General features: G+C 33.9%; 1 protein-coding gene across 3 annotated transcripts in view; it reads right to left on the bottom strand.

Annotated features, from left to right (window-relative positions):
- The window catches only part of LOC115210937, a 172850-nt gene extending 164829 nt beyond the window's left edge, over positions 1–8021 (bottom strand). For 2 of the 3 annotated variants that reach the window (XM_029779727.2, XM_029779728.2), the window contains exon 1: positions 7905–8021. In XM_029779727.2, coding sequence (XP_029635587.1) covers positions 7905–7959 — 55 coding nt within the window. In that variant the 5' untranslated portion in view covers positions 7960–8021. The remainder of the gene's footprint in view (positions 1–7904) is intronic. The other variant, XM_036502233.1, reaches the window with a different exon arrangement.
- Between the last annotated feature and the right edge of the window lie 5346 nt (positions 8022–13367).

Genomic DNA, 13367 nt, shown 5'->3' with positions numbered 1-13367 from the left:
AAAAATTGATATGCAATTTATATATTTAATTAATAATTAGATAGATAGATAGATAGATAGATAGATAGATAGATAGATAGATAGATAGATAGATTCAGTTGAATATGGTGAGAGTCGAAAATGACTTGTATTTACGAAGCTAGCGTTGTAGAAGATTTATATTTTGCGTTAGTAGAAGAGTTCAAATTGGCCCTGTATCGACGTTTAAAGTCTATAGTGCTTCCTATTTAAATTCTTATCCTCTGTGTAGCAGGGATTTCTACATAGTACCTATACACTACATCATTACGTAAAGAACCGCCTAACGGACACGACTCCTTTAATCGACAATTACATGTTCCCCACCCCCGCATCGATATTAATTCTCCGGTTATTAGGTGTTAAGTCATTCTCTACTGTGAGGGGTTAACATGGCGTAATGTTTTCGTTAGAGCTAGTGTCAGTTTGGGGGTTATGGAGTTCATTAGAACGATTTGTGCGGGTAGATTTCCTAAGTCTGAGTTTAGATCTATTGATGGAAGCTATGATCGAACGTAAATTCGTAGTTGTGTACGATAATTTCACAGATGATTTATGAAAAATGAGATAATATTTATAATGATTTTTAGGAAAATTTTCTTTCGGTATCTTAAAAAACAATTTGGGTAAAGATTTGACCTGAAGAATGAAGGGCGGGGCAAACCATATTATTTCACGCTTCCTAAATTTTGATTTTTTTGGTCTGATTAGATTGGTTGGGGAGGGTCAATTAAGTCAATTATATCGATCCCAGTGCGTAACTGGTACTTATTTAATCGCCCCGAAAGGATGAAAGGCAAAGTCGACCTCGTAAAAGGATTACCATCGACATTTTTCCTTAACAACATTACTTATTCTCTCGGATTATTTACATGTTTTTTTTAAATATTCCAGTCTCATCGCTACGTTGTTTTTCTTATTCGCTCTTCGAGAGACTTTACTTTATTCACCTTTTTGTAAGGGCATACTTTTATTCTTGATAATTTTTACAACGCCGTTCTAACCTATTTACACTCATCTATTTATATATGTATAAAAATAATAAATGCGTCCTTTTAAAGCCTAGCCAGGCTCATGGGCCCGGTTTCCCGGTTTCTATGGCGTATGCGTTCCCCAGCTGGACGGGACGCCAGTCCATCACAGCGCTACTCACTTTTGCCAGCTGAGTGGACTGGAGCAGCGTGAAAAGAAGTGTTTTGCTGAGGAACACAACGCGTCGCCCGGTCAAGGAATCGAAACCACAATCTTACGATCATGGTGCTGACACCTCTAACCACTAAGCCACGCGCCTCCACATTTTATATATGTATATTAGATTTTTTATATATGTGTGTATTCATGAATTTTTAATGTTTTAATATTTTAACGACTGATACATTGGTATATTTTAAAGACTAATATGCATTGATCTATGGCAGAATATATGTATAAATAAATTGATGAACCTATCTGAAATTCTCCTTAACATATATATATATATATATATATATATTATATATATATATAAATTACATATAAATTTTCATTCCATGCTGACTACCTAATAATAATCATTAACGTGATTTTATGTTTGTCTTTATACAGATCATAACTAGAATCATTTTACTACAATAAGGACGTGAGAGGGGGAGAGAGAAAGATTAGGAGAGTGAGAATGAGGGAGGGAAAAAATAAGGAGAGCTAATGAGGGAGGGAGAAAAGAGGAAGAGAATGAGGGATGGAGAGAAAGAGGAAAGAGAGAGATATATACTCATACACACATACGTGGCCTAGTGATTAGGATATTCAGTTCACGATCGTAAGGTTGTGAGTTCGAAAACCGGCGGCGCATCGTGTCCTTGAGCAAGACACTTTATTTCACATTGCTCCAGTCCTCTCAGCCGGCAAAAAAATTAGTAGTATCGGTATTTCAAAGGGCCAGCCTTGTCACATTCTGTGTCACGCTGAATCTCCCTGAGAACTACGTTATGGGTACGTGTGTCTGCTGGAGTACTCAGCCACTCGCACGTTAATTTTACGAGCAGGCTGGAACCCTCGAAGTCGTAATCGACGTAGTGCTAGTTATATATACATACATATATGTATGCATATGTATATATGATGTGTATGTGCGTATGAATGTATGCTTCTCTCTTTTCCTCTTTCTCTCCCTCCCTCATTCTCTCTTCCTCTTTTTCTCCTTCCCTCATTCTCTCGCTCCCAATTTTTCTCTCTCCCCCTCTTTCGTTCTCTCGTTCTTATTGTAGTTAAAATGATTCTTGTCATGATCCTGGCTGGACTGTACAAAGACAATTACAACAATTCTTTACAATTATTAGCAGAAGAAATCTAAGAAGATAAGTATTGTCTAATCTTGTCAATAAAATCTCCTCATGGCAGATTTAAAATAATGCCATCTAAAAGTTATGGGAGCATTCATGATAATTCTTTTGTAAGACAAATGTTAGAACGTCTCCGAAATGTTTTAGATACTTAACTAATACTTATTCGTGATTATATTATTAATATTTGTCAATGTGTGATAAAAATAATTAAAATATAAATGATTATGAAAGCTTCCACATACATTTTATAGTTGATAATCTCTTTAGAGAAACATTTCTGTAGGTATTCTTAAGTTTACATAATCTATGGTTGATGATTATCAAAACTGTCCCTTCTTTTCTCTCTCTTTCTTTCTCCCCTTCTCTCTCCTTAGTACGTCACGCGCTTCGCTACTTTGGCGATTTATCTTTCGTCATCCGATCGCCATATTTCTTAATATTGTAAAAAATAAAAACAATCTCAGTTCGAACTTGTTAATTTTCTATTGGAGAAAAGGAGCACCAATACTATATGTTTGTTTTGTTTTTTTAGATACAAATTATAATAACCAAGAAGCAAAATTAAAGTAAATTCAGAGCAAGTTAAAATAATCTTAGAGTAAATTAAATACTTTAAATAGATGCTTATATTTTGAATTGTATGAACATACGTTGATGCTTTTTAAATCTGAATTCATTTTATTTGACTTTGGCCTACAATACTATGTTCACTTACGAATGACAAAGTCAGTCGCAAAGCTTGTATTAAGCTACAATTACTGCTATTTTCTGAGAAGTCAAAACATAGAAGCAAGCGGTGGCCACATGCGAAGTCTGCATTTGAAATTCATATGCGTGTACTGCTCGCTAAATGAGAAAATTGGCGAGCCATTGCTGCTGCTCATAGCGTTAAGGAGAGAAGAGAATATAATTATGTGCGCAAAAATCATGCATTACGTTTGCACAGCGGAAGTGTTTTTGACAACGTCAAGAAGATAGATCATAATTATATCAAAGATAGATTATGAATGTATTTAATATATTGAATATGCTAAATGGATACCAACAATTAATATGATGAATTTTTGCCAATGTTTAGATTCACCATATGGATTGATTGATGTGCTACAACAAATTCTAGCAAGTCGTTATAGAAGAATGATTTCACAGTGGTAAATGCGTTTACAATCACAGTAACTATGTTTTATATTTCCAGACAGAAGTTTGCCATAAATTCATAAAAGATGTTTTGATACTTATTACAAAATATTGTCGTTGAAAATTAAACTATAATTTAGGATTCGTGAGTTAAAAACCATCGGATAAATGGTTTGAAGGGAGTCTTTAATTATAGCTCGGTGATTATTTTAATTTTTTTCAGGGCTATCTTAATTTGTTCCGAAATTATATTATTTTGTTCCGAAGTTACTTTAATTTGTACTTGAGAAGATGTACGGACTATATACCTTAGAGATGGAATGTTTATACTGTTATATTTGGGGACAGTCGTAAACACACTCTCCTATTGTTGTTTGTCTATAATTCACTTCCTTTCCTTTCCCCAAAGCAGTTGCTGTTGATTTATATATCCTCGAAAATATTTTTCACTATACCTATCGGTAGCTTCTTCAATGGGTGTATATCATGTCTTTTAAATGCTTGTTCTTGTTTTGTTTTCTTTTGTTTCAACTTTTAATGTTATTATATCTCCAAAATAGTAAGCATATGAACTATAACATTTTTATTTTGTTTTCTTTCGTTGTTACAAAATCGAAGATATATTTATGACACAATGGAAACGATTTGGTTGTTAATAATCATTGTTAGCATTCGAAAGTCTTGCAAAACTTTGCTTTTAGTGTTGCGGTTAATGTTGATCAATTCTGATCAAGTAGACTAGTGATAAAAGCCATTGTAACCGAGATCATCCCGACCTTTTTATTCAAGCAATGCACTACATTATCCATTGTCTCCCGCTTTTGTTTAACAACGATATTGTTTGAGAGAGACTTCAGCGGTATTTGTAGCAGGACAAGCAACCTCATAAAGAATCACGTGTCGACTTGCAGCTATGTTAGGTGATCAATTATTATTAAAATATTTATGAAATACTTCGAGTTGTAGGATCTACTTGATTAGAGGCAACCAAAGAACATATTTTTCTATTAACTGCGTAATTATCAAAGAATCACTTTATGCTATTTCGATGTTACAAGCTTGGTGATTGAATAATTTTATTATGGGAAATAATTAAATGTGTCACTTCAAATATTTTTTTTTTAAATTGAAGATAACATCAGGAATGCGAAACAAATTTTCTATCCAAATGATGCTCGGATGAATAGTATTAGTCCAAATGGAAATGATGTCCGGATGAATAGTATCAATAATAACGTTTCTCACATAGGCACAAAGCTCCAAATTAAGGAAGAAGGGAACACTAGGTAATGTGGACTCCTGTATTTTACTGGTGCTTCATTTTATCAAAACCGAAAGTATCAAAGGCAAATTTAACCTCAGTGAAATTGGAATTCAGAATATAAAGAGCTGTAAGTATCACTATCCGCGACTCTAACGATTCTGCCAATCAACTGCCCTTTATAATGTCTTATATTTGTACAAGGTCCTGAATTTAATCGGATGCAAGAAAAAGTTGATTATACGAATTCCAGTAGTTGTATGATACGTTATTTCACTGATCCTGGAGGAATGGAATACAATGTTGACAACCGTGAATTTTGAACCTGGAACATAAAAACCGAAATAAATTCTGTAAGAAATTTTGTCCGTCACCTTTACTATTCTGCCAATGCACGGCCTTAATCGTATCCTGCAGTACTAACGTGTTTAAAACAGTGTCAAGGAGTTCTGTTCCCAACTTGTGGTTCCAGGTTCGTTCTCAATGCGCGGAAACAGACAAGTGTCTCCAGCCACAGGCTTGGACCGACGAAAGCTTTGTGAGTGAAATTCGGTAGACAAAGACTACTAAGTGTTCCCATTGTTAGGTGGTAGCCTTAATCCTTAGCCTGGTTTAATTCTACCGCCTCGTTCTTTGGCGTCTTTATCGAGTCCCACTCTATTGCAAGCGTCTAGCGTAGGTCTTCGGCTTGAATATAATTTCCTTTCCTTTCCCACCAATCAAGCTCCTTCCTAAAACAGTCAGTTTTCTTCTCTGACTAAACCATTTAAAAAAAGAAGCAAATATTGTTTTCCTCGGTTCATACGGTACTCAGTTTACACGGTTTTTCTGTAGTCCAATGACTGAAGTCACAAAGAAACTTCCTCGTTCTTGCCTAGCCGCTAAGCATATCAGGGAAAGAAAAAAACAGATTTCAGCTCTGGAATTAAAGGCTTGAGAACACCTCTCCTCCAATCGACATAAGAATTCCCCAATTGAAGAACCATGGATACAACGGAAGGCATTAAATCGCCTGAGAGCGAGAACAGGGCAATCAAAAGTGACTTTGGTTAGATGGGGATGTAAGATCAACTCAACCATATGTGAATGTAGAGAATCAAACAATATTAAGGAACACTACCTCATCTACCCTCTACTATCGAACACCTGCATTTCGAAAGACTTTGCAGAGTTTAACGAAAATGCAAAAAAAAATACTGTGTAAAGAATTGGGAAAGTGTCATATAACCATTACGCTGCGAAGAATCGAAAGAACTTTAGGATTTTGTTTTGGGCTCGGGTCGTTTTTGTTGTTGTTTTTACTTTACTATATAGAATCACCATTTAGTTATTTCCATCTCAACTTCTCAGCAACTTTTCATTTTACTTTTGCTTCACTTCTTCGATGGTGACTTATACCACGATCTCAACATACACTTAAGTTAGAATATATATATATATATATATATATATATATACATACACACATATATATATACATATATATATATGCATATATATATATATATATATATATATATATATATATATATTATATATATATATATATATACATACACACATATATATATACATATATATATATGCATATATATATATATATATATATATATATATATATATAATATATATATATATATATGTATGTATGTATGTATGTATGTATGTATGTATGTATGTATATATATATATATACATTTTGTTAAATATTTTCGACGTTGGAAAGCGTTTGATGGAAACTACGAAACAATTTATTATAAACTAAGTAACTGATAAAACGGTCTTAAGCACGAGAGCCAGAATAATTGCTTGATCTTCAGTAACCTTAATGCATAAATCATACATACATAGTAACATTATAGAAACAACGGGTAAAAGCTCTATTATTTTGGGTAGAAGATAAAACCCAATATTACGATACACGATAATCATATTTATAATATTCATTTCAACAAATAACTATTTCACGTTTGTGTTTTTATTAATATCATTAGAAGCTTATTTCCATCGCTTTTTACGAGTTCGATTTATATGGTGATTCGCAGAACCAACCTATCTTGTGAACTGAGGGGCAGCTGTACGTATTTATCACATTCACTCATGTAATAGAGTCAGTTATTTGATAAGAGATCATCGTCATTGATTCAGAGTGTAGGGAAAGAGAAGTGTATAAACCTTCTCCAATGACATCAATATACTAAGTAGAATAATAGATACTCAGGATTCAAATTAATCATAGTGTCGGTTGACCAGGCGCTTGCCACCAACCATATGGAACTTACTATATGGCAATTGCCACCTATATACGAAGCTCGCCATAATACATCCATATTTTTTTAAGAAATCCAATATAAAATGTTAAAAATTAATATGTTAGACGTAATGTTTAATTTTTTTCTTTCGTAGGTGCCTATATTGGCTTTCGGCCTGCATCTTACTCATATTTGTTTCGTTTATCCCCTTGGGATAAAAAAACAGGTTTGAACCCGGTCGACCAAGGATTAATTAAATATGTGAGAATTATAAACTACTAGTAGGGAGAGAATGCGATCATATTGGTATATATATTTATTATTGCAAAGTGCAAACAATTGAGGATTAATATGTAGTTTAGTCATTTCATAATAATAGTGTTTGGGGAGAGAGGAACTTCAACTGATGATGAATTTCATTTAAAAATGAAATTTTCGATTCATTTTATTGATTTATTTTATATTTTAAGTTCCCCTTTATAAAGTTTTTATGATGTTTTTATTATGCAGCAATAAGGATCGAGAATTGATATTTTCTAACATTGTATTGAAATCTTAACTGTTATATTGAATTTAAATTTCGCTTGGGATTTTAATCTAACTTTACTTTATAAAATTATTTCTTTTGATTCTCCCCACATCATTTGCTTTTATACGATTACTCACCGATTACTTCCTTCCACCAGAAACTTTTATTATTTAAAAATCAAAACTCAATGAAATTTTCTGTTTCTGGTATTCCTAGCGTTCTCCACTGTAGACCGTGAAATATTACAGATAATATTTCATTGATCAGAAACTAAACTGATACTGTTCAGATTGGAGATTTGTTAAATAGAATTGTGACAAATGGTGGACAACCAATTTCAAAACAAGAAAAAAATAGTGGATAACTAAATATTTTTGACATACCTGTTATAAAATATAACATTCCTAGAAAAGTGATTAATATTCGTTGATTCTTCATGATGATAAGGACAAGAGTTAGCTCAACAAATACTGAACAAACAAAAACTAATGTATATGTTGAGCTTTTAAATAAATATTCGGCACAGCTGCATGAATCCCATCACCATTGTGTCTTCGCTGTACTTGGTAGAACAACAAAGAGCTGTTCCTCCATACCCATTACAGATAACTAAGTAAAATGCTTTCTTTTGTGTATAAAAATGATAGTAGAAAGGTATAAAACGCAGATGACAGACTTATAAAAACCTTCTGACACATTTCACGTTTCTTTAGTAATTACCAACAATTGCGATTGTTTGCTGTTGTTTGGATCCATGCTTCCCACAGGAGACTAAATTGATCTGATTCTTTTAACAAATACGTTAGATGCGTTTTTCATGAAGATGTGCTTTTTGTTAGTTTACCTTTTTTATTTTTTGTGGCGTGGGGAGGAGGTAAAAATATTATTATCATCATCGCCATCGTCATCGTCGCCGACATCCTTGTCGCCACAATAGTCTAAAACGTCTAGAAGTTATGAGTACCCACAATGTGTTGCACGACTTTCTTTAAAAACAAGTTCTCATAGTGTTATTTCTATAAATATTACAGTAATAATCGGTAGCAAATGCATATATGGCTATTTTTGCATCTCCTAGATGATCAATGATACACGATCTAGATGCATTTTTACTGGATGTTGCTTTTGTTAAGGATAAAGAAAAATGTCGATTCAAGGTATAAGGTACACATGCCTCAGACATGTGTGTGTGCGTGTGTGTGTGTATGTGTGTGTGTGTGTAAATGTCAACCTCTGTAAATATGCACATATGTAATTTAAACACATGAATGAAAATTCTTTTGCAATCCTCAACAACTGGAAATTCAAAAGTAGTTACACATTAGCGCCTAAATATTCAAGAAAGTCTGGCAACTGTTTTGTAGTTAAGAAGTTCTCTTAGCAACACATAGTTCTGGGTTCAATCTCATTGCGATACACGTTGGTCAAGTATTTTCTACTATGGCTTCCAACTGACTAATACTTGTGAATGGCATTTGGTAAAAAGAAACTGTGCAGAAGCCGGTTGTATGCGTAATTGTGTATATCTGTGTCTTGATTTGTGTTCAAGTCTTTAACTCTCAAAATGGTGGTGTTGTTTGTGTTGCATCTCTCTATGTTCTGTAAGTTAGCGTTTCATCAAACAGATATTGATACATTAAAAACCAGACTGAAGTAAGTACAGAGCTATTCGTCTTAACTCTAGAGTGCATTGCTCCAGCGTGGCTACAGTCACAAATTTGCATGTATTCAGGAACGCATTTATCACACAAATACACTCGTGAATTCTCTTTAAATATATATTTTCCTTTGCATCTATAGTAAGGACTTCTGGTGATGGGAGTACGGGCAGTACTGACAAATTGTGTGGTACCACATTTGTGATTCTTAATAGGTAAACTAAAAGCGTTTTATAGCAGTCTTTATTTTATTCTAAATATGTTCTAAAACAGGTTTTTATATACATATATTACCTCTGCACGACTGCAAGACTTTTGCTGTAAACAAAACAAATATCAAAGAATACATATGTGCGATTATATATGTTTGTGTGTGGTTGTACATATATGCTATTTGTATGTATGTTTATATATATGTGTCATCATGTATGTTTGTTTATATGTGGTTATGTTTGTATGTATATATATGCCATTATGTATGTTTGCTTGTTTGATTATGTATGTTTATATGTGCGTGGTTATGCATATTTGTATATATGTGGTTATGTATGTTTGTGTGTGTGTGAGTGTGTTCATGCCTGTACTCACACACACAAATACTTATGCCTCCATACACTCAAGACCTCATGCAGCGGCTTCTAAACATATTCAAAATAACACATTAATTCGTCTCTAAAACGATTTATAATCATCATCATTTTTCTCTAATCTTACATTTTACTGCGTGCTTCCACTGCATTACTGCTCACAGCTCTGAGTGTCTTGGATATGCGCAGTGTTTTGTTTTGATTTGTTTTTGCGTTTTCAATTGTCAAAATCATACTACTCAATATATGTTCAGTGCTTATTAATGTTATTTGCTATATAGAACATATATTTCTAGGCCTAGGAATTTGGCTATGTTTTTGTCTGCATCATTTTTAATCATTGACAAAGCCCAGAGTACATATTTTTATTATAGGGATTCTTTGTTTTCAATCCTCACATTCTGGTTATTTCAATTTACAGATCATAATGTTTAATGATAGCCGTCGGAGAATAGAGTGGTCACTTCCATAGTAGCGATAATAATACATTTTATTTTTGTCGAAATCAATCTCATGCTACTCTAGATTTCACTTGTATGTGCACAGAATCTTCAACCTAAAGGTGAAACTCAGAGTAGCAAGGGACTGGCTCGACGACAATTATATGTGTGTGTGTGTGTGTGTGTGTGTGTGTGTGTGGTGTGTGTGTGTGTGTTGTAGAAGTTTGAAAAGGAACGTGCCCTCCAACTCAACATGCACGAACTCAGACATCCCAAATTAAAGAAGGATTTACAATCAAAAGCCCTATCATACATCCCACACACAACTCTCTCAACAATGAAGCCTTTGACACCATCCTTCAAAACATTCCCCTGCTAAAAAAGGATCACAGAATGAACTCCAAACACACACCATCATAAAAAGCAAGTGACAGCCCAAATCTATGAAAAGTCTCCTAACACAAGCCCGAATACGCCCAGCAACAACACAGAAGCAGTCAGTAAAAAATGCGGAAGACCCAACTGTGGGATATTCGTCAATTTAATTGAAGGATCAGAGTTCTCCTTCAAACAGGGACAACGTTTCACAGTGAAAAGTAACTTCACATGTGCTTCGGAGAACCTGATTTACGCACTAACCTGCTCTAGGTGTCAAGAGCAGTACATAGGCCAAACAAAAAGACAGTCTACGTAAAATAATGGCTCTGCACAGATCACAGATCAAAATTCCCAAAAACAGAAAAATAGCATTCAGCCAACACATAGACATTTGCGCTAATAACAAAAATCCATGCTTCAGAATTTTCACCTCTACTAATTCAGGGACGATACAACCTGTAGCAAACGGATTAGTAAAGAGACTCTTTATTATAAAATACAGACCCCTTTTGAACGCGTCTACAACAAACGACATATCCACCACGGCCTTAGAATAACACAAATACATATACAAATATTAAAAATGATACGCTCAAGAGATTTCCAAGAATTCATTAAATAAACAGTCCCAATCACTGCTATAATCGATAACGATCCAATTTTAGGTCATTTGACCACTTAACACCTTACTACTATCATACTGCCTACATTCCTTCTTATTCTCCTTCCTTGTCTTCTTCCTCTCCGCCACCTCCTTCCTAACTTTACCACTGTTGCTTTTCAGAATAACACCTACGAAAATTTTATAAACAAAACATTCAAAAGAGATGTTTCAGGAATTCAATCACTACTACCATCCACAGCGGGTCACTTTCGAGGCAGTTGACCATTCAACATACTAGTGTCATGGTACTCTCGCATTCTTCTTCTTCTCTTCCTCTTCTTCTTCTTCTCCTTCCGTTTCTTCTTCTTCTTCTTCTTCTTCTTCTTCTTCTTCTTCTTCTTATTATTATTATTATTATTATTATTATTATTATTATTATTATTATTATTATTCCCTACCAAGAATTCACAACGCCCTCGAACACACAAGAGTAAACAAGAGAGAGAGAAACATGCAGAAAGACGGAAAATGCCACTTGTATTTGAATACTGTGTAAATATTCTTTTAATTTTACAAAAAATTAATTGTTTTCCATACTTACAGTTGAAAAAGTCTCAATGACTGAAATCGATACTGAAATGTTTTTTATAATATTATCTTAGCATTTTCTATCTTGACTTTTTTCCATATATATATATATATATATATATATATATATATATATGGAAAAAAGTCAAGATATCAGGTCATCCCATAAGTTCTGTCCGAATTTTGAATAAAAAAACAAGTGATCAAATGTTACATTTAATTGAAATTTAATCATCAATGTACTTTCCCGGATTATCTATGACTTCTTTCCATCTGTTTACAAGCTTTTTAATCCCATCAATGTAAAACTCTTTTGGTTTCAAAGCGAAGAACTCTGAAATGTCAGTTTCGACCTCCTCCTGACTTGCGAAAGTTATGGCCCCGAAATGATTCTGTAAACTACGAAACAAATGGTAGGCTAAAGGAGCAAAGTCGGGAGAATAAGGTGGATGAGGAATTTTCTTCCAACCAAGCTCTTCGATCTTCTGTGTTGTGATCTTTGCAGTTTGGGGTCGCGCATTGTTCTGATGAAACATCACTCCTTTTCGATTCACTAAAGCGGGTCTGTTTTTCTTCAAAGCTTGGTTCAAACGCTCTAATTGCTGACAGTAGGCTTGAGCATTGATTGTTGCATTAGGTGATAACAATTCAAAATGAATTACTCTTTTGCAATCCCACCAGATAGAGAGAAGAACCTTTTTCCCACAAATTCCCTTCTCGGTTCTGATTGAGCTTTTTCCCCTTTATCAAGCGACTGTTTACGACGTTTAACATTTCAATAGAAGATACATTTTTCGTCACCAGGCACAAGTCTATCTAAAAAGGGGGTGAAATGAGTTCGCGAGAATGGAGAGAAGAGCAGATATCAACTCGGGATTTACGGTTGCTTTCGGAGAATACGTGAGGCACCCATTTTCCAAGCTTAGGAACCTTTCCAAGTTGTTGAAGATGACGATGAACAGTTGTATGGTTTGAACTAAGCTTTATTGCCAATTCTTAAACTGATAACGCAGGACTTTCTTCAAGTCAGGCCTCGAGAAGCTTATCATCAAACTCAACTGGACGTCCTGTTCGATCTTCATCTTCAAGGATGAAATCTCCACTTCTGAATTTTGCAAACCATCTTTTGCATTATGTGCCTTAAATGCTCTTTGGATACTTCCATGGTTTTAATCAAAGAAATTTTAATTCTATTATTCTGTAAAATAATATTTAATTAGTTTAAATGTACACAAATGCATAAAAATAATTTTTAATTCCATTAGACATTCTAAAATACTATTAAATTTCATTCAATTTTAAAGAAAGTAAAATCGGACAGAACATGGAATGAGTCGTTTGCTGAAATTGAGACATTGAATAAAGGAGACATATTTACCTGAATGTATTCACAAGAATATCTGGACAATTGACTTTTATCTCTCGAAATGTACGAAATAGCATGTCACGAAATATTTTTCCTTCATCTATATCAGCACCTTTTCTTGTTATATTTATGTACGATCTCTTATCTGTTACTAATTCACAATAACGACATAGTTTCTAATTTATGAAAGCGATAACTCCGTCATGTCTTTATATGTATCTATAG

Source organism: Octopus sinensis, linkage group LG4, assembly GCF_006345805.1.
Source record: "Octopus sinensis linkage group LG4, ASM634580v1, whole genome shotgun sequence".
Taxonomy (NCBI): domain Eukaryota; kingdom Metazoa; phylum Mollusca; class Cephalopoda; order Octopoda; family Octopodidae; genus Octopus; species Octopus sinensis.
The sequence above is the reverse complement of the archived record's forward strand: the minus strand, read 5'-3'. Positions and strand labels throughout refer to the sequence as shown.